Here is a 27204-nt window from a genome sequence, read left to right as displayed (position 1 = left end):
GAGACAATTGCCCCATTCTGTTTAATGGTGGAGCTGGCAGTGCAAGCAAATTGGTTGAGAGTGAGTGGTCTGCCCTGGAAGTGGAGCTTGTTTTCGTGGTCCCAATGTTGCATCTTTAGTTGCTTTTATTGTTTGGGTGATTGGTAATTTTGATTCTTTTTAGCTAAATTTCATGTAATTCAAGGGTTCTGACATGTGAGTTAAAGACTGTGTGCCTCTGAATGCTGGGATCCACAAGTGGAGGGACTGCTGTTGCGATCAGGTCCTGTTTTTAGGCTTCCCACAGGGATCCGGTTGGTCACTGTGAGAACAGGATGCTGGGCTAAGATAGGCCTTTGCCTTGATCCAGCTGCAAGGCTCTTCTTCCTATGTTCTTGTGCTCTTATGATTCCCCACTTGTAGGAATGGATTTAGACACCAGAAGAGGATATATTGTTTAGTTATTATCCTGCCTTGCTCATGTTAGTGAGCGCAGCAGAGTGCTATCCTTTGCAGCTTAAACTTGGAGGCTAAGACAAGATTGATTTAACCTTCCAGAAACAATTTTCTAGGATGCTTTAAGGCAGACTAGATTTTCCTGGCATTGCCCCCTTTTCTCCCCCTTAAAAACAACAATCACACACACATTGTTTTGTGAAGAAATTAAAGTAGCATTTACTTACATACTCTAGGTCTCTAAGTAGCGATTACAGTAGCAAAATGAAGGCAGGTTTAGATAAGCTACAAAAGTCTAAAATGTAAGTTCATTTAAGGTTTCTGAGCTGCACAGTGAAGAAAGAAGAGGGTGCCCAGGCAGGCAGGAAGTATGCAATGAGCTCTATGTGGGGCTACCCAGAAACTACAACTAATCCAGAATGCGGCAGCTAGACTGGTGACTGGGAGCAGCCGCAGAGACCTACATTGGCTCTCAGTACGTTTCCGAGCACAATTCAAACTGTTGGTGCTGACCTTTAAAGCCCTAAACGGCCTCGGTCCTATATACCTGAAGGAGCGTCTCCACCCCCATCGCTCTGCCCGGACACTGAGGTCCAGTGCCAAGGGCTTTCTGGTGGTTCCCTCGCTGCAAGAAGCCAAGTTACAGGGAACCAGGCAGAGGGCCTTTTTGGTAGTGGCATCCACCCTGTGGAACGCCCTCCCACCAGATGTCAAAGAGAAAAACAACTACCAGACTTTTAGAAGACATCTGAAGGCAGCCCTGTTTAGGGAAGCTTTTAATGTTTAATAGATTGTTGTATTTTAATGTTCTGTTGGAAGTTGACCAGAGTGGCTGGGGAAACCCAGCCAGATGGACGGGGTATAAATATATTGTTGTTGTTGTTGTTGTTGTTGTTGTTGTTGTTGTTGTTGTTGTTGTTTAGAGTTATAGCTTCCTGCCAAGGGACAAAAGAAGTGATCTCACAGAGTTTCCTCTAGAAAATTTTACAAGAAGGCTCTGGGAGCCTCAGTCCCTTCATGTGCCTACCATAGCTGAGCAACCCAGTCAGATGGGCGGGGTACAACCAACAACAACAACAATTGTTGATTTGATTGTATAATGTCCCACACCCCTATGGGGTCAAAATGGCTCTCCCAGCTGGATAAATGGGGTCTTTGCCATGGTGTGTGTCTGCTTTGGAAGACTTTAGTTTTGTTTAGGGTGGGGTGCTGTTCTTAATTGTTTTCAACCGTTCTTTGGTGTTTTGTTGTACATTCATTGCCTTGAAATGATTCCATGGAAATCAATTCATAGAACCACAGAGTTGGAAGGGCCCCGAGGATCATTTAGTCCACCCCCCCTGCAATGTATAAATTGGCGGTGATAATCATCGATTACGATGAGCGCCAGGCTAAAAGTGTATCGAGGGAGGGAGGAAGGAAGGAAGGAAGCAAGAAAAAGATATATATGTCCCTTTCTTTTCCAGCTGGTACATAAGTGGTATAAGCAGAACCAATGCCAACCATCTCCTCCTCTCGCCTCCGAATCGCCATGGCTCCTTCCTCATCCGGGATAGTGAGAGTAACAGAGGGGAATACTCTCTATCAGGTAACCACATCTCTCCTTATGCCTTCATGGGTGCTTTGAGCCAGCTGAACTGCCCATACCTGCCCTAAGGGAGTGTGTTCGATGCGGTTCTGTGATGGAAGAATTCTCCATACCTTCCTCAAATTGCATATCCCATGGTTCCTTGGATACGAAAAACTGGGTCAGAATCTGTATGGCATAGATTGACCTCACTATTTTTTCCTATCCATATTGTCCTCCTTTGCCACAGTTGAAGCTCAAGGCTGGTGGGTTTAAAAAATAATAAAAATTCACAGGCTGCAAAGCAATTATTAATTATAATTTTTATTTATTGGATTATTTATGCATTCTTCACCGTAAGATCTCAGGGTTGTTGCTTTTGGCACCCATCTGTCTCAAGAGACAATGGAGTATGCATTCTCTAAGGGGCGCACTGCCTGGGCAATGTGTGTGGAGATCCTGGGCTGCCCAGACAACAAGACTCCCCTCTTGGGCTCACTGATGTGGTCCAAAGGAAAGCAGAGCAAGACGTTTGGCACTAGCTTGGCTGCAGGAGTTGCTGGATACACAAGATGCTATCCAACCATCTTAGGGACTCCACTCCTTTGTGTAGGGTTTTCTTCTACCCAAGATGTCCCGCAAGGAAACAGGGACAGATTTTCCATGGGGTTTTCTCCCGAAACCTTACACACAAATGAGTACCGCTGCAAGCCAGTGGAGGTTTAGGACCAGAGTTTTCTTTCTCCTAGATGGGCCACCTTCCCAGGTTGATGAGCCCCATCTGCCCGTCTCTTCCCTCTACAGCACGTGCGGAAACCTCCTACTTGACCGCTATCAGTTAAAACAATTTACAATCAGACAAATGGGGTGTGTCCTGAAGTGTATATAAATACCGTATATCTCAGGTGCCAACGGGCAGGAGAAAGAGGTGAGTCTTCAGCATACCTGCCCATCAGGTTTCAGGATACAACCAGCGGCTATTGGTGGAACCAAACACGGGGGCAGGCATTGCTCTCCTGCCTTCCCGGCACCAAGCGTTAGCACGGGGGCCGGATGCGGCCCAATCGCCTTTGAAATCCGGCCCTCGGAAGGCCCGGGAATCAGCATGTTTTTACATGAGTAGAATGTGTCCTTTTATTTAAAAGCATCTCTGGGTTATTTGTGGGGCCTGTCTGGTGTTTTTACATGAGTAGAATGTGTCCTTTTATTTAAAATGCGTCTCTGGGTTATATGTGGGGCATAGGAATTCGTTAATATTTTTTTCCGAAATATAGTCCGGCCCCCCAAAAGGTCTGAGCAACAGTGGACCGGCCCCCTGCTGAAAAAGTTTGCTGACCCCTGCGTTAGCATGATAGGCATGAGGTGGGCAAGGCAGTGGAGCCTGTCCAATGCTCCTGTTGCTGTACTTTTCTCCTGGTACCTCTTAGGTATGCTTAGCGATGGGAAGGCAGGTGAGCAAGTGCTTCTACACAGACTTTATTCCTGCAGAGCTCCACATGACTCACTGTTTTAAGGGGCCCATGTGCCAGTACTTTCTCACACAGCATTGTTCCTGTTTGCACATCAATGTGGCATCCCTCTGGACTGGGCAACATCTCAATATATTGTCGCAAACCGGTTTGAAGTCCATATTGTTATAAGGGGGGGGGGACTGCTCCTTTTCCCTTATGGGGTATTCCGAATCACATATAGAGTCCTTCTAAGGTTCCCTATCGGTAGGAGAAAATAACAGAGGCCAGTCAGAGTATATTGAGAAGCAAAGCGGCTAGTAAGCCTGATCTTTATTAAAGGAAATAAACTGTTGTAATAGGGTCCCCACTCCCCGCACACAGGAGGGAGGCGAGAACTCTGAACAATGGTGCGCAAGTCCGTATACAGTATAGACTTTTGAAATTGCCCACCCTGTAGCCCAAGACCACTCCCCCGAAACATCATGCATACATCACAGAAGGAGGCGGTCTACAGCAGAAATCCTGTCTGCCAGGATACCTGATAATGGTCACTGGTTACCTGGGCAGTCTGGCTATTCTTTTGTGATGGTTAATACTTGAATCCTTGAATCCAGGTTACAGGCTCACCCTATTCATACACAAATATGCCCTTAAGACACGAGATTCGCAAGCAAAAGGACAATTGGAAGGCTTTCCCCACTTGCCTCCCTTACTGCAGAGGAATATCTGAGGTCATTGGGAGAGTCAAAATGGCTCCAGGGTTGCTCTCCCATACTATTTCAGACACATGGTTCATATGTTTAGATATCTGTGCGTTGATGAATATTGATTCTATATATGAGACCTTAAAAATCTCATAACAATATGGGGATATCAGTTCCATAATTTTTGACCTGGCAATATATGGTGGCTCATGATGTGCATGTGCGCTGTGCAAAAATCACGATGTGGGGAAAACCGTGAAGCCAGCATAGCTGCCAAGTCTCCCGTATTCCCCGGGAAATCTCCGTTTTTCCAGCTGTTCCTAGCTGGAAAAACGTATTTTTTTGTTTTTCCCCGGTTTATTCTGGCGCAGCGGCCATTTTGGAACTGGGCGGAGCATGCTCAGAAGCGACTTTTGATGCTGCTCTGCCCAGTTCCAAAATGGCTGCAGTGCGACTTCTGGCGCGGCGGCCATTTTGGAACTGGGCAAAGCAGCATCAAAAATCACTTCTGAGCATGCTCCACCCATTTCCAAAATGGCGGCAGCGCTACTTCCGGTCTGCTACTTCCGCCCGGTCCCTTATTTCTCCGACAGCAACTTGGCAGGTATGGAAGCCAGCCAATGACTGCATCGTTCCATCCTTACTTCAGACATTATGGTATATTGTGATGTTTAGCTGGTGATATATCACAAATGGAGACGCGGGTGGCACTGTGGTCTAAACCACTGAGCCTCTTGGGCTTGCCAATCAGAAGGTCGGTGGTTCAAATCCCCATGATGGTGTGAGCAACCCCATAGTCGCCCTTGTCTGGACTCAACCGTCCAGGGGTCCTTTGCCTTTTACCTTTACCTGTATCACAATATTGAAAAGCAGGTATCGCCCAGCACATAAGGGAGTTGTGCTTGAATGTAGGCACTCGCCTTGGTGAGCGGAGGCCCCTGGGAACAATATCCCTGATGCAAGATCACCGCTGCCCTTTCGTATGTGTGTGTGAAAGGACAGAAAAGAAGCCTTTCGCAATTGCTCTTGAGGTTGTTCCCAGCAAATATGGGGCGGCAGATTGGGCCACCGCTTTGCAGAGGCAAGAGAAACTATCAGGCTTACTGTACCAAGGAGTGGCAGGGAAGGGTCAGGAAACTGGTGTGTTTTGAGTACCTATTCTCACAGTCGGTGGGGGTGGGGGAAGAGGGTGGAGGTGAGTCTCAAGCGCTTTAAGCTTCTCTTTCAAGGGAAGGAAATCGATCTGCAGAAGCGAAAGAGTCTGCACCTGTAAAATAAGAAACAATAACTTTAAAATTCTACATAAATTGGGGGGGGGGAAGTGAGTTGCCATTGGACCTCCGGTACTGGCCTCAACATTCAAAGATATAGGCAACCAGCTTGCTGTTTGGATGTTTATCAACAGCGTTTTCAGTGCATGTATCCAGCTTGGTTAATTATAGGTGTGTTAAAGTTTCTGGAAATAGCAACCCTCCAAGAACTAATCAGGCTCCAACATTCCGTGGCCACTGAGCATGCCCAGCGTCTTGGGTGATGCCTTTTTGATGCTCCAACATAAAATGGCATGTGTGAATGCATTTTGCTGGGTGCCATCTATCACACCAAAGCACAGCCAAGCCTTTTTGTTTCCATTGTCCCAAAGGGATGGATGCAGTGTGCCGAAGCCCTTTTCAATGTGCTGTGGGAGAGGGGATTATCGGTTTCTTCTTATTTTTATTATGTATTTTGTGTTTTTATACTGTATTTTTGTGTTGTGAATCTCCCTGAGGTGGTATAGAAATTTAATAAATAAGAAAAACATTTTTTTAAAAAAAGCTGCTTTGTGCAAAACTGTTTTTGCACAAAACACTTGTATTAAAAATAAAAATAATAAAATTTGGCCTTGCAGGTACAGGAAAGGGAAAAGGGAAATAAAACCTCTGCATCCAAATTCCTCAGGAATTAGGCAGGGAGTTCAGGCACCCCACAAGCTTGTATCAGCTGTGCTATTTTTCGGGGGGGGGGGAGTGTCGGAACTCACCATGAACACCTCCCTTGTTCTCTTATAACGGCAATGGTACTCACCTGAGAGGTGCGGGGAACTGGGTTCCATTGAGTTCCGACCAAAAAACAGCCCTCCATGACAGTATTATGGTATGTAACCAGCTTACAGGCCTCCCTCCCCCCCCCAAAAAAAAACCCCACAAGTGGCTTTTTAATATTGAGCCATTCGCAAAGCTGTCCTCATACAGATGAGGATGAGCTCACTCCCGAAAGTTTCTTGCACGGAGTATCTTCTAGGATCTACAAATGCTAATTACAACACCACACATACAAACATTCCCTCTCTCACATGTAATTATACTAAATTGTGAAACAAACAATGGTGTCCTTCCCACACAAGTCATTTGGTGCAAAGGATGAGACGGCCGCAGGCTAAGCGGTGACGGCGCACTAGCAAAAGTCTTCAGACCAACTCTAGAAGCTTGGCTAGTCCATTTCCACCATCAGATTTGGAGCCCACCTTGGAAGCATGCCAACGACGGTCTTTGGGTTTCCTTCCAGAAATGTTGTGGATAGCAAGGACAGTTCCCATCCCTTTTCTTCCCACTTGTCCAACCCCATTTTCGAATCATCACACAGGAGGCCAAAATCTGGATTTTGGGGTCTCTCCAAGAGGGGGAACCCATGCTTAGAAACTAGGGCTAGCTCAAGACATATTTCTGGGGGCAGAGCAATCACGCGTTGTGTCGTCTTCTCCTTCCCTTCAACTTTCAGTTCGGAACCATACCAAAGTGCGACATTTCAGAATCTACAGAGAGCCTGGAGGAAGTTTTTACTTGGAAAAGGGACACATGTTTCCAAATCTGGAGCAGCTCCTTGCCTACTACACAGCCAACTGGAAGGTCATACATAGTCCCTTGCTTCATCCCTGCATCCAAAAGGTTAGTATAGGGGTATGTTTTCCTGTATCATCACTCATTTCCTTCTGATCTTATGCATTACTTCTGTCTTCCACTTGTCTTCTGTACTGTATTACTTTTGTCCTCCTCTATCTATTCAGTATCTCCACCTAAGTCTTCCCTGAGCTGGTGCTCTCCAGATGTTTTTGACTGGAACTCCCATCAGCTCTGGCAGCTGGTTAGAATGGGGCTGCTCTATGTCTGCACACTTTGGAAACCAAACACGACTCTCTCCATTTCATCTGATTGTCCCTCCCTCCACCTATTCATTTTTATTCGTGGTTCAGCCTACACAATTGCAAATTCACATGCCACATCTTTGAAATTTGGGGAACTTCTGATTTGGGGATAGGAACACTGACACCCGTAACCAAATGCACATTTTTCTGTGACTGACGTCTGTAGCCAAACGTCGAGACTCCATAGCCATATTGGAAGTGGAAGTCTGAATTTTGACGCTTGTGGGTTTCATGCATACACACATAGTTTCAAAATTTATTAATGTCATTATTAAGTTCAGATTACAGTCATACCTCATGCTATGTCCACTTCAGGATGTGTCTTTTCAGGATACGGACATGCTGAATCCGGAAGTCCCAGAATGGGTTACTTCCGGAACGGATCCCGTTCGCAACCAGAGGTACCACTGTACATCGCAGGAGGGATTTCTAATTGACGCAAAATTACAATTCATCAATGAGAAATGTCACCCTTGTAGTACCTTTCCCCCTGTATAAGATGAGATCCTCCTCCAGATTTTGCCGTCTTAGAAACATCACCCAGTTAGGAACTTCTGAAGTTTCCTGGGAGGGGCTGAAAGATCAGGCTAAAAAAGAGGATTGGCACCCTGCCTGCCTTCCCATTTACCTACCCAGTTTCCTTGCTATAGATTCCACACCTCCTAGTCACATGAACACACTTGCCAAATTTTCCTGGCCTCAAGCCAGGCCCCACCTAGAAACCTCAGTCTGCCTCCTTAATTCATACCTCCCACCATCCTTCCCTACCTCTGATCAAGCAACACAAAATAACAGGGTTGGGTTTGTCTGTCTGTCTGGTTTTGTTTGTTTGTTTTTTTGTATTTAGTTCTTGTCATCCAGATTTTCTTTTCAAAATTTCGTTCTATCAGTTCCCTGTTTACAGTTCCATTTCTTTCCCAGGAGTTGTGATGCTAACCAGAACCAAGCCCTTCAAACCAAACAACAGCCTGATCTTGTGCAGAGTTAGAAATACTTAATCCAGGGTCTCCAACATGGTGCCCGTGGGCACAATGGCACCCTTAAGTTATTCCCGTGGTGCTTGTGAAACACCTGAGCCCTCCTTTCAATGCCCCCGTCCACCCTGATCCTGAGGCTGGTTACCTTCTTCTCCCTTGAAAAGTACATAGAGCTGAAGGAGGAATTTGCAAGAATGATACTCTTCCCCCACTTCCTCCTTCAGCTGTATGTTCTTTTCAAGGCTCATATTAATTGTAATGGATCAGACATTTACTCATATCCTCTGGAAGAACACGGAGTGTGTTGGCATGCTTCCTTTCTGCCCGCCTCTCAGCGGGACTGATCCACTGGAGGGAGAGAGAAGTGAGGGGGTGACACTCTTGGTGCCCTTGGACCTAAAACCATTGTTGACCCCTGACCCAAGTCTATTGAAATCAGTGGACCTGAGATAATCTAACTCTGCCTATATCAGAGTCCGCCTTCTTGTACTGGCGGAGACCATTTTCCATGGGGTTTTTATTCTTGACCCTGCATGCATCGGTGGAGCACACATAAGCCTGCTCCGCCCAGTTACGCCCTGTCCCAACCCCCCCCCCCATTCCGTCCCCATTCTGCCCTCTTCCAGATCCAAAACGACCCATGTGTCAGGGGTCATGCATCAACTGGACGCATGCAAAATGGCTACTGAATGGACTGCATTTTGGATTTTCATGGTAGAAAGTGAGGATGCAATTCCCCACGTACAATTCCAAGTTCCAAATCTGCATTCTTTATTATGTGGCTCAAGAAGTAACCATTTCCTGTGGAGTGTGACCGGTCAATCACCTTATCCACAGAATCATAGAGTTGGGACCCACAGGCCATTCCTTCAATGTAGGGAGGTAAAGGGTAACAGGAACCCTGACCATTAGGTCCAGTTGTGGACGACTCTGGGGTTGCGGTGCTCAACTCGCTTTACTGGCCGAGGGAGCCGGCGTACAGCTTCCGGGTCATGTCGCCAGCATGACTAAGCCACTTCTGGCGAACCAGAGCAGCGCACGGAAACGCCATTTACCTTCCCACTGGAGCGGTACCTATTTATCTACTTGCACTTTGACGTGCTTTCAAACTGCTAGGTTAGCAGGAGCTGGGACCGAGCAATGGGAGCTCACACCATCGCGGAGATTCGAACCACTGACCTTCAGATCGGCAAGCCCTAGACTCTGTGATTTAACCCACAGCACCACCCGCGTCCCATTCAATGTAGGGAGGCATCACAGCTAATGAATCCCTAACAGATGGCCATCCTACCTATGTTTTAAAAAACTCTGATGGAGAGCTCACCAGGTTTACAGTGTCAGTATTCCCGCCCCCTTTCCCATGTTCCTGCCCTTTTTCAGAGGCCTACTGAGACGGACCAATGGGAACGTCCCCGGTCGGAGTTCCAGCTCTGGAGGAAGATGGGCGAAGGATGCTTCGGAGAGGTGTGGGAAGGAACGTGGAAGAACACAGTGCCGGTGGCCATCAAAATCATGAAGCAAGGTTTGTGGGGTGCAGAACATGCCGTTGGTTGTGGAATCCATTTTTCAGGGAAAGGGCTGTAGCTCAGGGGTACAGCAGAACGTCCCTGGCTCAACCCTCAGCATCGTCAGGGACGGCTGGGGACATCCCATCATCTCTGGCCATTGCTCACGATGGCTGGGACTCATGGGAATGGGAGTCCAACATAGGCTGTGGACACACCAGTGCCGGATTTACGTATAATAAGCTAGATAAACTATAGCTTAGGGCCCCACTCTCTTGGGGGCCCCAAAAAAAATTTTAAGGGAAATAAACTGGGTGTACATTTCCAAAATATAAGATAAAAAAACAAATAAAATAAAACCTCCATACAGCAACAGTGTTTTGTGTTGTGTAGGCTCCTATGATATAAGTAATAGACTCCGCCTGCTAGCCTGCTCCCTAAAATATCCCTGGTTTGCTCATTTATATATATAGGGTGCCTGCATTCTGCATGGACAAGTTGTGTGGCAACATGGGCAAATGGCTTGAGATACCTATTAGGTCCATAAATTACCATATAGCATAAATTCAACACAAAAACAGTGACAATTTGTTGTTGGCAAAGGACAGGTAGACATATAAAGGACCCCATTACCTTCAGTAGCTTAGGGCCTCATCAAACCTAAATCTGGCCCTGTGACACACCATATGTAAAGCACACAACCCCCCAAAGATTCCCAAGAACGGAAGTTTGTGAAGCATGCTGGGAATTGTAGCTCTGTGAGGGGTAAGCTACTCAGGGCCGGCACGTCCATTAAGGCGAACTAGGCAGTTGCCTAGGGCGCCAAAATGGAGGGGGCGCTGGCCAGCCTGCCCCCCACCCCCCGCCCGCCGTGCCCAGAAGGGAGAGCGAGGGCTCCGGCAGTGCCTTCCATCTCTGCCAGCACGGCGAGCAAGAGCGCGACAATGTGCCACCGGGGCTGCCTGGCAGGCAGGAGAGCGCCTGCCGTGGCGCCCGGAAGCTCTGGGCTGCAACAGACCCTGGCGGAGGCCGGGAACGTCACGCCACACCACCCGCACCACACCACCCGGGGCTGGGGAAGGGACCTGTCAGGCAAAGCCGCCTTCGCACCTCTCCGCCTCTGAGGCTGCCTATCTCCCACGCTGGCCGCCCCTCGGGACTCCCCGCGCGGGATGGGAGGCGAGGTGGGCGGCTCGTGGCCCGTCCGGGAGCGGCAGAGGCGGCAGCAGCGGCGTTGCCGTGCCCGGCCGCCCACAGTAGGGGCAGGTTAAGGAGGGTTGGGGAGGGGGGCGTGCGCCAATCGGGGCAGGGTGGGGGCGGCGGCACAGCCGTGGGGCTTGGTGGCTGGTTGTGCCTCACCGGCCATCTGGTGGTGTGCAGGGGGGAGGCTGCCGTCGGGGCTGTGCGGCTCCCCAGCTCGCTGGGGCGCCCCTGGGGGGCCGGCGCCCTGTGTTTGAAATATGATTGGCCGGGGGGGGCGCCAGAAGGTGATCTCACCTAGGGCGCAAAAAACCCTAGCACCGGCCCTGAAGCTACTTTCCTGGAGGACCCCACCCATAGAATTTCCTTTGAGAAACCTTTCATCCCTGCAGCGTTTGGGTCTTTCTTCCACAGCTGACATGAGGGATGACTTTGCCAAAGAGATCCAGAACTTGAAATTTCTGAAGCACACGAGGCTCATCAAGCTCCTGGCCATCTGTTCTGTTGGAGAACCTGTCTACATCGTCACCGAGCTGATGAGGAAGGGGAACCTACATAACTACCTCAACAGTGAGTATCATTCCGGCAGCTGCCCTGAACTTGACGCCCCATCACAGTGCTGGGTTGTCAGAGAATCCCAGCAAAAAAATGGAAACAAGAGCTGAAATTCCTGGTACTCACTTACTCGCCCCATGTCCAGAATGAAAATTAATCCAGCAAATACAACTTACCTTCCAAGTCCCGGACTGCAGAATCCGGGACCGGCAGCCGTGTGACACCGGAGGTTGCATCGACGTAACTTCCGGTGTCGCTTTGCCCTTCTATGGGCACCAAAAATGGCCGCCGCCGGCTTCGAAAGTCTCTTGTACGCATGTCAGGAAGTCGCGTCTGTGCACTTCCGGACATGCGTAGATGCGACTTTTGAAGCCGGCGGCGGCCATTTTTGGTGCCCATAGAAGGGCAAATCAGAAGGGGGGAAAATGGCCGCCGGCAGGAGAAAATAACGGAGAAAAACGGGAGACGAAGTGATACGGGGGAAAAGGTAAGTAAAATCGGGGTTTTCCCGGAGAAAACGGGGTACTTGGCAGCTATGAAATACAACTATATCGCAATTGTTGCCACAAACAGTACATAACCAATTACATCTTTCCCCATTTGCAACGTGTTTCTTTTGCACTGAAACAAACGGGACACAATAGCATGACAACATAGCTTGCATAGCCTGCAGAAGTTACGTAATTTGTTGCATAAATTACACAAGTTTTGCTGCAGCGAACAGCAAGACAAACAGTGGTTTGGCAAAAGGCAAACTGCAGCAGAACGGAGACAGGGGTGCGTGAGATAGGTACAGGGGAATATGGGAGAGGGTTAGGGTTGCCAAACATCTAAAATCCCCCAGACATAACTGGTATTTGGGCCTCGAAAAGTGTCCAGGCAGAAATCGCTGGAAGTGTAGATTTTGGCGAATTTCATTTAAAATTGCTCAAAAACTCTCTCTCTCTCTCTGTCATTTTGATTTTGCAATAGCAGGAGTCCTTATATTGACTTCTGCTGGAGGCAGGTTAGTTAAATCTGGCCCCTTGGTTTTAAGTTGCATTCTTGCCTATGTACCAGTATATATGCACATATAAAACTTTATTATTTCCATTTCCATTGTCTTTTCTGTTAGAATCATTCACATTTTAGTCACGCTGTGGGATTTCTGAAACCTGACAAAGTGAAGCCTGTCTGATAGATACCTTAAAAGATGTGTGCATCAGGACCCTGAAGTCTATGCATAAAATAAAAGAAGTTTTAAAGAGAGTTTTGTGGGTGCGAAACACATATGCACACCATTGTGGGTCACAGCGCTTCAACAACCCACGCCACGTTCCACATCAATCAATGGGTGCATTATGAAGTGAGCACACTTTGAGACCTTATTGTAGCTGCCACCTACATCTAAGCAGAAGGATTGCACACGGCATAAAATGTCCCAGCAATGAGGAAGCCTGTTTGGCTCTCTGGAATGTCCATGCGCATGTGTGTATAAGCATTACATTCACAGGCCTTTATTTTCTCTCCTGGCCCACGATGCATCACCTTTCAAAAGCAGCCAGTGCTGGCTCCCTGCGCTTTGTTGCACAACGTTTATAACTCACGGGTTCGCTAGAGAAAATTGATGCTTAGGACGAGCACAACACCCCCAAAATCTCCTCCCTCCTGGGCAACCGGGATGTTTCAATTTGTCTGTACAGATCTTATGAAAGGGTACCTCCCCTTTCAGCACCCAGGTGGCAACCACAACAAAAAGAACACCCCTGTGGTGCAAAATATTCTCTCTCACCTTTCCCTCCCAGCTGAGAAATGTTTGGCCCAGGAAGCCGGTCGAACAGCTTGCAAGCAGGGCGTTCGTTCACAAAAGACAATCTGCGGTGAACGACTTGCCCTCCTTCTCAGTTCTTCTTTGTTACCCAAGGAGGGACAACTCCCAAGGAGAACAGGTCTAGGAGCCCCACTGGTGTGGGAGAGCAGTTGCCCTTCTTTGCTAATGACTCCCCAACACTACCTTTGTCTAATAACGAACTTCCTTATTGCACCGTGATGTCATCCAGAGGTTGGGAATTAAAATTGCATTCGTTTCTTATTTCACTGTTGTTTTTTAATGAAGCACCCGATCCGCAGAAAATCCGACTCAGCGGTAAAGAGTGGGTTTCTCCGGGGAGCAGGGGAGCGGTCGAGCAAGTGGAAGTGGGGATGAACCTTTACACCATGGATAGGCAAGCTAAGGCTTGGGGGCTGGATCCGGCCCAATCACCTTCTAAATCCGGCCCGTGGAGTGGTCCAGGAATCAACATGTTTTTACATGAGTAGAATGTGTCATTTTATTCAAAATGCATCTCTGGGTTATTTGTGGGCCATAGGAATTCGTTCATTTCCCCCCAAAAAATCTAGTCCGGCCCCCCACAAAGTCTGAGGGACAGTGGACTAGCCCCCTGCTGAAAAAGTTTGTTGACCCCTGCTTTACACGCAGCGGGGTTTTAGCCAATGTTAGTCCCACTCAGAGTAAACCCACTGAAATTAATAAGTGGGTCCATTAATTAATAATTAATTAATTAATAATTAATAATTAGGTCCATTAATTTCAATGTGTCTACTCCCAATAAAAGCTTAGTTGGGTTCCACATAGTGCCAGACTGCTGACAGTCTGATCATCGGCTTGCAACTGCAAAAAAAGTCACGTGGGGCAGAAAACTGTTTTATGGCAAGCAAATGGGACAGGAGAATTCAAGGCTGTGCAGAGTCCACGCAATTGTCTTTTTTATTTATTTTATTCCTGGCTCTTTCTAACCCGCCCTTCGCCCTAAAGTCAGGTTATGTAAACTGAAATAGAAATTGCAAAATAATGAGTAATCAACAAACCACAAAACAACCACAATGGAAACATAAAACCAATGCATTTTGATAGCACCATTCACGGGGAGGAGAACTGCAAATTCGCACTTTAATCTGGGGCCTTTTAGAAGCGGGCGGGATGTTTTTAATGTATTTCTTTTTTTTTTCTCTTGACTTCAATGTATCCACATGGGCTTTTGTCTGTCTGTCTGTCTGGTTGGTTGCTTGTAAGTCGCATTGGGTTGCCCTGGGCAAGATAAAGCAACTGACAGATTAAATCAGGGGTCAGCAACCTTTTTCAGCCTTGGGCCGGTCCACCATCCCTCAGAACATGTGGTGGGCCAGACTATATTTGGTTGAACTAAATCAATAAATAAGCTACAAAGCCTCAGCACCAGATGGAGTTTAATGGGGAGGGAGTTCCACAGTTTGGGGGCCACCGCAGAGAAGTCTCCATCACAAACCACTGCACACCAGACCTCTGAGGGTTGCAGCATCAAGGCCTTCTCCACTCGTCTCAATACGTAGCAAAGAAGCCAATACCCTGAGAAACCGCAGGTTTTACACAACATGGAATGCAAATTTCACCTATGCCTAATACCCTGCAGGGTTGCTGCCATCAGGGGCGGATGAAGACTTTCCGTGGCCCGGGGCGGCACCAGGGGCATCCACTCGGGGGGCGGGGCATCCGCCCCACGCAGCATGCATGCACGGCATCACCATGCATGACGCATGCGCAGGAAGCGCGTGGTGCATGCGCCGTATGCAGCGGCTCTGCACATGCATGCTATGCAGCAGAGCCGGCGGCAAACCTCAGTGCCGTAGGGGGATGCATCCCCCTAAGGCACTGGGGATGTTTGCCGCTGGCTCCACTCCGCTGCGTAGCAGGGCCTCTCTGCGATGGCGATTGCGCCACGGCAGCGGCGGCCGTCGTTGGTGGAGGTGGGGAGGGGTGCTGCCCCCTCCAGAGTGGAGCCCGTGGCGCCCCGCCCCCATCGCCCCTCCCTTGCTATGCCCCTGGCTGCCATACGTCTGGACACTTTCCCAGACATTAACAGGATTTCAAAGGCAGAATAGACAATCGAAAAATCACAGTTTCTTGGTGTTTTTGTGTTTTTTTAATAAAAAAAAAAAGCTTTCAGGGTGTCCTGAAATATGACAACATGGTAAGACAAAGGCCTGAGGCAGAGCACTGACTAAGCCACAAATCAGGATGTGAACTCCTAATTTAATTGTGCACCTGCTGAAACCTGGGAATATTCTTTTAAGAAAGTTTACTCTATCTAGAATGGATTTGATTCTCCAAAGCATTGGAGCTTGAGCTTCCCCGAAGTCTAGAGAGGCTTCCAAGCAGATTAGATGAATTTTTGGAAGAAGGGGCTCCCAGCGGTCGCCAACCATGGTTCTCCCCCCACTGCCAGAGGCAAGATGTCTCTGACTGCTATTTGCATGGGATCATTAGCAGAGGGAGGGTTCTTACGCTCAGATCCTGTTTGCAGGCTTTCCCATAGGCATCTCATGGGCCACTGAAAACATGATGAAAAATAATGCCTTCATGGACAGAGGAACTGAACATTATGCACACAAGTACAGGTTATGATCTCCCAAGAAACCCTAAAATAACTCTCTTTTTCATCATTCTGAAGTCATTAACAGTGATTTACAACTCATTGCTATGGGGCTAACATCCGCAAAACAGTGAATTGCAGAAAAATGGAAATCAATAACCCATAACTCATTGGTTACAGAAAACCTGGCAAACTATCTTAATGATAAAACTTACATATAATAATAATAATAACAATAATAATAATAATAATAATATTTTATTTATACCCCGCCCTCCCCAGTCAAAACCAGGCTCAGGGCGGCTAACACCAATAAAATTACAGTAAGACATAAAAAGAAAACAATTAATTAAAATACAGATTAAAATACAGTATTAAAATTTAAAATGCAGCCTGATTTTAAGTAGTCCATAGATCCAAGCCATGAGGGAGGAAAACACAGGGGTCAGACTAAGTCCAGCCCAAAGGCCAGGCGGAACAGCTCTGTCTTGCAGGCCCTGCGGAAAGATGACAAATCCCTCAGGGCCCTGGTCTCCTGTGAAAGAGCGTTCCACCAAGTTGGGGCCAATACTGAAAAGGCCCTGGCCCTAGTTGAGGCCAATTTAGCCACCTTATGGCTCGGGATCTCCAGAATATTGTTGTTTGTGTACCTTAAGGTCCTCCGCGGGGGCATATCAGGAGAGTACATAAAAATCAAGAAAACAAATTTATTGAGGAGTGAGCCTTATTCTTACATTTCTGGAATGACAATGTAAATATATTTTTCCTTTAAATTTATTATTCATGGCACCAGTGCTTTTGGGGGGGGAGGAGTATGCATACCCCTAAACCATAGCTGCCAAGTTATCCCTTTTTTAAAGGGATTTTCCCTTATGCTGAATAGGCTTCCTCACGAGAAAAGGGAAAACTTGGCAGCTATGCCCTAAACATTTTGTGAATCTTTGTCCTTTTGTCCTTTAACTGTATTTATTTTCCCTGATTTGAACTATAAAATGGTGACTTTCTTGAGTCAAAGTGAGAGTAGCCCTAAACATTTTTTTTAGGAAAAAACACTGCATGGGCACTATAGAATTATTTTATTATCCCTTCTCCCCTCTCCACATTCCTTTTGGCAACAGATTGCAATAATATAATATGAATAAATTTATTTAAAAGAACAAAAAAAAAGGTGCAGAACTAGATGAGATTTTGCCCTCATCCAGCACAACTCTTTTTATGCTCATATGCATGAGTTGAAGACAAGGTCTACAGGACAACAAAGAGGATGTCACCTGTTTCCTGTTTGCACTAGGAAGTATAAAAGAGCAAGTGAGGTTTGAACCAGTTTTGGCAATTAGTGGAGGTTAACTCACTCCGTTTGTTTGTTTGTTTGTTTGTTTGTTTGTTTGTTTGTTTGTTTGTAGGTGCAGCAGGGAAGGAACTGACCACACACCACTTTCTCAGCATCTCTTGCCAAGTGGCCGATGGCATGACCTACTTGGAAGAACAGCACGTTGTCCATAGAGACTTAGCAGCCAGAAACATTCTGGTGGGAGAGGATCTTGCTTGCAAAATTGCTGACTTTGGTCTTGCCAGGCTCCTCAAGGTTTGTTCAAGGAAGCCTTGGAGACATGGCTTACTCAGGGCCGGCCCTACGGCCAGTCTGGGTGGCTGGCGTAGGGTGCCAGGGCGCCAGGCCACCAGGGGGGGGCGCCGCGCTGCTCCTCCTGCCAGACAGCCGCACTGAGAAACGGGGCGGGGGGGCGCCGGAGGGATCGTCGCACCACGGCGCCAGGGCGCCAGATATGCTTAAGACGGCCCTGGGCTTACTCTCGCCTATCTAACTCCTTTCACTGAAGGGCTTCACATGCACACATGAAAGAACCCACAATATGCTTTTTGCAACTTTTCATACCGCAAATGGTCAGGGGCGGGGGCAGGAAGAGGTATTGTCCCACTTTTATTGCCCGTATAGAGTCCTTAAGTGGGTTCCCTATCAGTAGGAGAAAATAACAGAGGCCAGAGAACATTGAAAAGCAAAACAGCTAGTAAGCCTGATCTTTATTAAACTGTTACAACAGGACCCTCACTCACCACAGGCAGGGGAGAGAAGGAACCCAGAACAATGGCGCGCAAACCCTTATATAGACTTCTGAAATTGCCCGCCCTGTAGCGCAAGACCACCCCAAAAAAATCATACATACATCACAGAAGGAGGCGGTCTACAACAGAAAGGTGGCGGTCTACACTGACAATGGCCAGTGATTGCTTTACCTGGGCAGCCTGACCATTCTTTTGTGATGGTTGTTGTTGTGGTTGTTTAGTCGTTTAGTTGTGTCCAACTCTTCATGATCCCATGGACCAGAGCACGCCAGGCACTCCTGTCTTCCACTGCCTCCCACAGTTTGGTCAGACTCATGTTGGTAGCCTCGAGAACACTGAGCCTCGAGAACACTCGAGAACAGTGTGATGGTAAATACTTTAATTCCTGAATCCAGGTCACCGGCTCACCCTAGTCATACACAAATACGCCCTTAAGACGAGTAAGCAAAAGACAATGGAATGGCTTTCCCATTTCCTTCCTCCTTACAGAGAAACATTTGAGGTCAATTTGGGAGAGTCAAAATGGCTTCAGGATTGCTCTCCTGTACTATTTCAGACACGTGGTTTATATACTTATGTATGTGTTTGCCTTGTAAATTTATGAACATTTAATTTATATATTTGAGACCTTTAATTCTTGTAACAGCAGTGTAGGGCCAGTATAAACCCACAACTTTTATTGCATCAATGGCATGTTGCAGAATCTGCATGCATACACACACACTCATTCTGGAGAGGCAGGGGGTTGGACTGGATGGCCCTTGTGGTCTCTTCCAACTCTATGATTCTATGATTCTATGATGTGTGAGATGAATTATGGAATTGCCTTAAGTTTTCTTTTCTTTTTTGCTAAATCAGCTATGGGAAGGGGAATTAGATTGAACCTGCTTTCTACAGGCAAGGGGTCCTAATTCCCCAACACCAACTCACAGCCTCAATCCAATTTTCCTCACCCCAGAAGCTACTCTAGCCATGGAACTGGAATCATTTTGACACTTGCAAATTTGTGGTGGCATAACATGAAAGGAAGAAGGTGGAAGCGGCTCCTTTAAATGCGTGCTCAAATTCTGCTTACAGCTGTCCCTGGGTATCAAATGTTTGGCCAAGGACATAAGATGTACAGTAGTTGCTAGAACAGACCTTTAATCATTCGACAGCTTTAGCTTCTGAGGTCACTTCCAGAGAACCAGCTTCTTATTTGCCCTGATTTCTCGGCGCAAAGTTTGCAGGCAGGATAGACAACATCAGTTTATTTATTCAGATTTGTTTACAGGGAGGTTAGACTATATGGCGGCTGGCAAGTGTTATCGCACACTTTCCAGCAAATTTCTCTTTCTCTTTTCTTATTGCAAAAAAAGTCCGTTGTTTGGGGGAAAGTGACTTTGTTGCGCAAGACCTCTCAAACGACTAAAACTGTGCGACTGTGAATTCACTGCTATATGACTGAATCCCACCCAAAAATAGCAGAAGTCTGGAAACACCCTTAGGTGTAGAAGCACCTTTCAGGTGAATAATTTTGATGGCTCTTGTTAAAAACCCAATCTTGGCTTCCTTCCAGGATGATGTTTATTCCACCACGGGCAATGCCATGATCCCTGTGAAATGGACAGCGCCAGAAGCAGCTATCTACCAGACCTACTCTCCAAAATCGGACGTTTGGTCCTATGGGATTTTTCTCTATGAGGTGTTTACGTATGGACAATGCCCATATGAAGGTAAAGTATTCAAGAAACAGTCATTTCCCTGCTGTAATCCTAGGGCAGGCTTCCTCAACCTCGGCCCTCCAGATGGTTTGAGACTACAATTCCCATCATCCCTGACCACTGGTCCTGCTAGCTAGGGATCATGGGAGCTGTGGGCCAAAAACATATGGAGGGCCGAGTTTGAGGAAGCCTGTCTCAGGTATGTTCAGATTAGTTGCTTAAAATGAAGTAGTAGTAGTAGTAATAATAATAATAATAATAATAATAATTTATACCCCGCCCATCTGGCTGGGTTTCCACAGCCATTCAGGGTGGCTCCAGGCAGAATATTAAAAAGACGATAAAACATCCAACATGAAAAACGTCCCTAAACAGGGCTGCCGTCAGATATCTTCTAAAAGTCAGATAGTTGTTTATTTCCTTGACATCCGATGGAAGGGTGTTCCACAGGGCGGGCGCCACTACCGAGAAGGCCCTCTGCCTGGTTCCCTGTAACCTCGCTTCTCACAGTGAGAGAACCGCCAGAAGGCCCTTGGCGCTGGACCTCGGTGTCTGGGCAGAACAATGGGGGTGGAGACGCTCCTTCAGGTGTACTGGGCCAAGGCCGTTTAGGACTTTAAAGGTCAGGACCTCCCCCAGTTGGATTTCAAACCACATTTGCACCATGTTGTTCACACTGGAGAAGGAGCAAGGATGTCTTCACCCAACACATGTGACCTTTTTGGTTTCCGGCCCCCCGCAGCCCCACCCTCCAGAAACTCCTATTCATGAAGCTGCCAGCTGTGCATGCATGCTCATCTGCGCATGTGCGATGGCTGTCTCAAACTTTAACATTACTGCTTACTCTGCATTGAGCTTTCTGGTCAGATTGAAGCTGGTTCAAAAAGGAATGGAACGCATCCAATGGCAGGATTTGCCAAGAGACTAACCAGAGTGATATGGATTGTGGCTAATGTTGAATGAATGTGACTCTAAAAACTATAGTCATGTGAGTGACCTGGAAGCAGAGGAAGCAGGAAGGTGAACATACCCAAATAATACAGTTGGAACAGCTCACAATCGTACACAAGTTTGCTCAGAGGTCCAGCTCCACCACGTTCAGCAGCAAATATAGTGGGTAATAAGCAGCTTTGCATCCTGAACGTGTGTAAAATGGCATTCCACACTAAGGTGGGAACTCGGTTTTGAGTGATTAGAAATCAGAGCTGTGCAGGCCTTGGAAATGTTATAAGAAAAAAAAACTGCTCCTTCTCCCTTATGGGGTATCCAAGAGCCCATATATAGTCCTTAAGTGGACTCTATATGTCCCCTTATCGGATAAGTCCCCTATCGGTAGGAGAAAATAACAGAGGCCAACCAGAGTATATTGAGAAGCAAAGCAGCTAGTAAGCCTGATCTTTATTAAACTGTTGCAACAGGGTCCCCCATTCCCCCCATGCAGGAGAGAGGAGAACCCTGAACAATGGTACACAAGCCCTTATACAGACTTTTGAAATTGCCCACCCTGTAGCCCAAGACCACCCACCTTAACATCATACATACATCTCAGAAGGAGGTCTACAGCAGAAATCCTGTCTGCCAGGATACCTTATAACGGTCACTGATTGCATTACCTGGGCAGTCTGGCCATTCTTTTGTGATGGTTAATACTTTAGTTCCTGAATCCAGGTCACAGGCTCACCCTATTCATACACAAATACGCACTTAAGAGAGGATTTGCAAGCAAAAGGACAATGGGAAGGCTTTCCCCATTTGCCTCTCTTACTACAGAGGAATATTTGAGGTCATTGGGAGAGTCAAGATGGCTTCAGGATTGCTTTCCTGTACTGTTTCAGGCAGGTGGTTTACATACTTATGTATGTGTTTGCCTTGAACATTTATGAACATTTAATTTATATTTGAGACCTTTAATTCTTATAACAGAAACTTTAAAAGAAATTTCAGGCGTGGGCAACGATATCTAAATTGCTTCACGTTATCTCAGAACTCAAAGGACATAAACTACCGTATGTGAAATCCAATTAACCCAAAGTCCACCACTGGGCAATACCTTTATCAGGATCAATCAATAACTCAGGAAAATGTGACCCACTTTCAAGTTCTCCAAAACTTTTCATCAGGCAAGACGTTACACAAATTAGGAAGGCGCTTGGAGTGGGGGAAATTACGCTGGATTTTACAGCCATGGGATCTACTTAAGCTGGAGATTGCAGACTAATTACCGTACCTTCCAGGTGCTAAGATAATCAGAAAACGGGATCCTGGGCTCCCTTGCAGACAACCTGTTTAAGGAGCATTCATTCTGAATTGTTTTCTGGGGGGATTATATAGCACTAGTCTCATTCAGCCCGTTAAGAAAACGGGCGCTAGAGGTGCGACGGGGTCGCGGCCTTCCCTCCCTTTCTGCGCTTGGCCGCGGGGCGCACCGGGAACGCAATTAAACAAAGCGCTCTCCCGTCGTGTCCCGCGGCCGAGCGCAGAGAGCCCCGCCGCTCCTCCCACGGGCCAGGTAGGGTTGTCATGAGGCGGAGGTGGCGGACCAAGATGGCGGCAGCGGGTTCCGTGGCGGCGGCAGCGGGAACCGGATCGGGCTCCCGCCGCCGCGGCCCCGGAGCCCAATGCCGCCATCTTGCTCCGCCGCTGCAGGGGAACGGGAGGCAGAGGGTTGAGGGGGGGAGAGAACGTGCATGTGTGTACGTCCCGCCTCTTCATCCAGTCCCTGTGTCCGTGGGGCACATGCGCATTAGCACAGACACAGGGACACAGGGAATCTGGACGCAGAGACACAGGGACTTTATTATATAGGATTGCATCAAGCAAATGTCACCCCGCAGTTTCTAGTGCATTTTCACATCACTTTCCCGATCACAGAAAGCCCAATATTTTGGAAGGAAACGGCATTTGTTGCCAAGGGATCTTAACAGAGCAACCTGCGTTTGGCAGTATGTGATAGGGAGAGTCTGGAAGCACCCTAAGACAAAGAATTGGAAAATGTCTCCTTAGCCCCACTAGCTAGGAGAAAACAAAACCTGGCTGACAACCCAGTTCTGCCCCACATCTTAAACTAGAGTCGGCAAACACTTTCAGCCTAAAGGCTTGGATTTGCTTCTGGGCAACTTCACCCTTGGAGGCGGGGCCAGAGTCAAAAGTGGGTGGGGCAGCAACAAGAGGGCGGGGTGAATTTTTACATTTGCACAGTAAGCCAAAAGGGTGTACACACACACACACACACACAGCACCTGTCCTCCATCCAGCAAGAGGGGTTATCAGGGTTCAAGAACACATTGCAGCCAGAGATAAGCACCCAGTGAAGGTGAGAAGCAGAGTTGCTGAGGATGCAAGACTATCATAGACGAATATCAAAGACTCGTAGAGTTTGGAAGGGACCCTGAAGATCATCCAATCCAACCCCTGTAATGCAGGAATCTGCAGCTATCCCATACAGGGCCTGAACCTGCAACCTTCGCATTATCAGCACCACGCTCTAACCAACTGAGCTATCCGTGCCTGACTATTGCCTTAAACAAAACACCCCAGGTTTCTGGGCAGGTGTAGAGAAGAAATGAAGAGGAACACGGCAGTCTTACTTGTGGCAAAGCCTGTGTTTAATGTATATATTGCGGTTGCCACTGTGGTCTAAACCACTGAGCCTCTTGGGCTTGCCGATCAGAAGGTCGGTGGTTTGAATTCCCGCAACGGAGTGAGCTCCCGTTGCTCTGTCCCAGCTCCTGCCAACCTAGCAGTTCAAAAGCATGCCAGTGCAAGTAGATAAATAGGTACCATGCGGCGGGAAGGTAAACGGCGTTTCCATGCGCTCTGGTTTCTGTCATGGTGTCCCGTTGCACCAGAAGCGGCTTAGTCATGCTGGCCACATAACCCAGAAAGCTGTCTGTGGACAAACACACCGGGTCCCTCGGCCTGAAAGCGAGATGAGCACCGCAACTCCATTATTGCCTTTGACTGGACTTAACCATCCAGGGGTCCTTTACCTTTACCTTTTTATGTATATATAGGTAAAGGGACCCCTGACCATTAGGTCCAGTCGTGACCGACTCTGGGGTTGTGGCGCTCAGCTTCCAGGTCATGTGGCCAACATGATGAAGCCACTTCTGGCGAACCAGAGCAGCACATGGAAATGCCATTTACCTTCCCACCGGAGCAGTACCTATTTATCTACTTGAACTTTGACGTGCTTTCGAACTGCTAGGTTGGCAGGAGCTGGGACCGAGCAACGGGAGCTCACTCCGTCGCAGGGATTCGAGCCGCCGACCTTCTGATCAGCAAGCTCTAGGCTCTGTGTTTTAACCCACAGCGCCACCTGCGTCCCCCTTTTTTATGTATATATTAATGTAATAAATAATACCTATCTAATACCTGGATATATGCTATTGCTTCCAGGGATGACCAACCAAGAAACTATCCAGCAGATCACCCGGGGCTACCGCCTTCCCCGTCCCAACAGCTGCCCTGCTGAGGTTTACGGCGTCATGTTGGAGTGTTGGAAGACTCACCCAGAGGACAGGCCGCCTTTCCACAGCCTGAAGGAGATGCTTTTCTGCATCTACAAATGGGGCCACTACCCATTCTCTTGAAGGAGGGGGGAAATTGCCACCGGCGGCATTTAGAAGTGGAGAGTAGATCCTATATCCCCCAATAGGATTGGCAGAACTGCTAGAAGAAGCCAGTTCAAGTCAGCCTTGGGCAGAAAGAAGGTTGGGCTTATGTGAAGGCCTTATTTTCGTGGAGCTACAGCGCGAGATACCCTGATTATGGCTAGGGGTGGCAGCCCCTTTTGGATTTGCTGCCTGTGCCTGCCAGAAGATAATTCACTATAGATACCGCACAGCCAAGATGCCATTGCAAAGTCATTTCAGCGCCCTTCCCATGCCAAACCACAGACTAAGATTGGATTCCTTGCCGCGTGCACCAGTTAACTTTCATTACTCAATAAATGTGTGCCAAGAAACCGGAGGTGATGTCATCCTTTGGGTGCAGCCCAGGGGCGTACCCAGGATCAAAACTAGGGGGGCAAGGGGCGGGGCCCAGGGGCGGGGCCAATGTATGGGAGGGAAGGGAGGAAGCGCGCACGGCGGGGCAGGAGAGGAGCCAGAGCGCCATGGCTGCCGGGCAAGGGGGCCACCGGCAGCAGCAGCAGGAGCTGCTGAGTTCAATGGGACTTGCTCCCAGGGAACAGCGCACAAGAGGGCAAGCTTCTTAGTGCCCGCTCCGTCAAGCGGCACTAATGTGGTGGTCTTTTAAGGTGCCCCGCATGCCCAGAAGCACTCTCCTTTTTTCTTTTCCCCTCCTCTGAACGCAGTTCAGCAGCAGGATCGGCGGCAGCGGGATCCTGCATTCAGAGGAGGGGAAAAGAAAAAAGGAGCAAGAAAAAAGGAGTTCTCTGGTTCCCCGCCGTGCTTGGCCTTGCCAGAGGGCGCGACGGGGAGCTGGAGGGAGGGCGCAGCGCGGTGGGCGGGAACGCCGAACTCGGGCTCCGCCGGGCTGTGCTCCGCCTCTGCCCACCGGCCCTGCCGGCAGCGCCGCTCTCATGCGCCGGCCCTGCTTCTAGGGGGCAGCTGCCCCCTCCTGCCCCGCGCTGGGTACGCCCATGGCGCAGCCTGTTAAATGCACTGTGAATGGCCTTTGTTTTGTTAGCAGTGCCGTGAGACAGATCACTGTTGCACCCATTTTACAGATGATGGTAGGTAAATAGTTGCCCTGTCGAAGTAAACAAAAAAACACCATTGTGTCTGTACGTAGCCATCCAAAAATGTCACCGCTGCTGTCGATTCACTGCCGTTCAGCTGAGCGCTGTTTAAACTGCCTCGTCTTTTGAGTAAGATGTGTGCATTCACGGCTAAGGTGTGATTATATTTGGATTTGGGTCAGAGCCTTACTCAAGTCCGCCTGGCAAACTTACAAATGAGTAAGGCCTAACTGGAGTCAGTGCACAACACATTAGCTAACCACCTCCTACAAAATAAGGTCAACCTGTTGATTAAGGATTTAAGCGCTGGGAGGAAGAAGACGTTTCTATTGCATGGAAGCCACTTTTCCCTCCTTGAGCAAGGAATGCGTCAACCACCCATCGAGAAGCTTCGTTAACGTGTGACCCCGAAATTTTGTATCCCCTCCAAACAAGAGGCCAAAGTTTTGTGCTAGTTTTGAACCATTTTGTGCTGCAATCCCTGCGTTTTGTGCTATTGGCATCATTTTGGGGTCACATGAAGCTCCCATCAGCTGCTCCAGCAAAGGAACAATGGAGAGCTCACTTTAGGCTCCCAATTCTTCCTTTGAAGCCTCACACCACGCAAGACATCAGGTGTAATGGAAGTAGCCATGGCTTCCTCCATAAGAGCCCAGGAGGACAAATGGGGGGGCTTGGCAGGCCAAGTTCAGCCCATGGCCTGCATACTCCCCACTCCTGGATTAAGAACATGAGTTTCCATGCACTTGGAGAATTCACTTTCACTGCCAGATCAGTCCATATAAATCGGGTTGACTGGTTCCAACTTTGATGAAACATTGTATGTTTCTTTTCCATCTAATAATAAGAAAGTTGAAAGCACTTCATGGTTGTTGTTTTTTAAAAAAAACCAAACCACTTCATGTTATACACTTCTCCCAGTTATGGTGAGTTTTAAGGCGACATGACCCGGAAACTGTACGCCGGCTCCCTCGGCCAGTAAAGCGAGATGAGCGCTGCAACCCCAGAGTCGTCCGCGACTGGACCTAACAGTCAGGGGTCCCTTTACTTTTACATACTCCTTTTGCTGAAATTATGTGTGTGTGTAGAAAATCAGGGAGATATACAAACCATGCAGCAAATAAATGGGCAAAGCTATCAGTGACCATTTCCTGGGAATTGTGCAGGAGAGAGTGCTCTTGCGCTCAGGTCCTGCTTGCAGGCTTCCCACAGTCTATAGAATCATAGAATAATAGAGCTGCAAGGTACCCAAAGGTCATCTAGCTCAACCCCCTGCAATGCAGGGATCTCAACTATGTTTAGCTACAATGAGAACAGGGTGCTGGACGGGATAGACCATTGGCCTGATCCAGCAGGCTCATCTTACGCTGATGCAAAAATATTAATACTGTGTTAAATGAAACATATTGTCAAATATTATCCTGGAGCTCGTTCCTATGTAATGACAAGATCAATCAACCTGCAATGAACATGCTTTTCTTGTCAAGCTCTCTTAGGCCTGAACGCAATATGTCCATTTCATTACTATGGTATTTTACGGCACCCTCCCAGGTCCTATAAAAGCAATTTACAACAGGTGGGGCAATGGAAAAATCGACTTTTTATTACAATGCAAAAAGGCAGGCACAGAGGTCAAGAGAAAGATATGCAGATGGAATTTCACTTTACTGCTGCCCTTTTGAGATTATCATAGTACGAGTGTTTTTACAGCACTTTAGGCTGCAAACCCCATGCACACATAACTTGCAAGTC

General features: G+C 47.9%; 1 protein-coding gene and 1 long non-coding RNA gene across 2 annotated transcripts in view; one reads left to right on the top strand and one right to left on the bottom strand.

Moving 5' to 3' along the window:
* Positions 1–24714, top strand: part of SRMS (src-related kinase lacking C-terminal regulatory tyrosine and N-terminal myristylation sites) — a 36358-nt gene extending 11644 nt beyond the window's left edge. Inside the window, exons 2-8 of the mRNA XM_035123695.3 lie at positions 1902–2023; positions 6915–7081; positions 9696–9837; positions 11435–11590; positions 17367–17548; positions 19604–19760; positions 24147–24714. Coding sequence (XP_034979586.1) covers positions 1902–2023; positions 6915–7081; positions 9696–9837; positions 11435–11590; positions 17367–17548; positions 19604–19760; positions 24147–24340 — 1120 coding nt within the window. The 3' untranslated portion in view covers positions 24341–24714. The remainder of the gene's footprint in view (positions 1–1901; positions 2024–6914; positions 7082–9695; positions 9838–11434; positions 11591–17366; positions 17549–19603; positions 19761–24146) is intronic.
* On the bottom strand, positions 2017–13656 carry LOC148685177 (uncharacterized). Its single transcript, XR_015951201.1, has 3 exons — positions 13347–13656; positions 7633–7767; positions 2017–5424 (listed from the first exon to the last, which is right to left on the bottom strand). It is a non-coding gene; the product is annotated as an uncharacterized LOC148685177 (long non-coding RNA).
* Positions 24715–27204: the final 2490 nt, after the last annotated feature.

Source organism: Zootoca vivipara, chromosome 7 (genome assembly GCF_965207765.1).
Source record: "Zootoca vivipara chromosome 7, rZooViv2.hap1.1, whole genome shotgun sequence".
NCBI classification, from domain to species: Eukaryota; Metazoa; Chordata; class Lepidosauria; order Squamata; family Lacertidae; genus Zootoca; species Zootoca vivipara.
The sequence above is the reverse complement of the archived record's forward strand: the minus strand, read 5'-3'. Positions and strand labels throughout refer to the sequence as shown.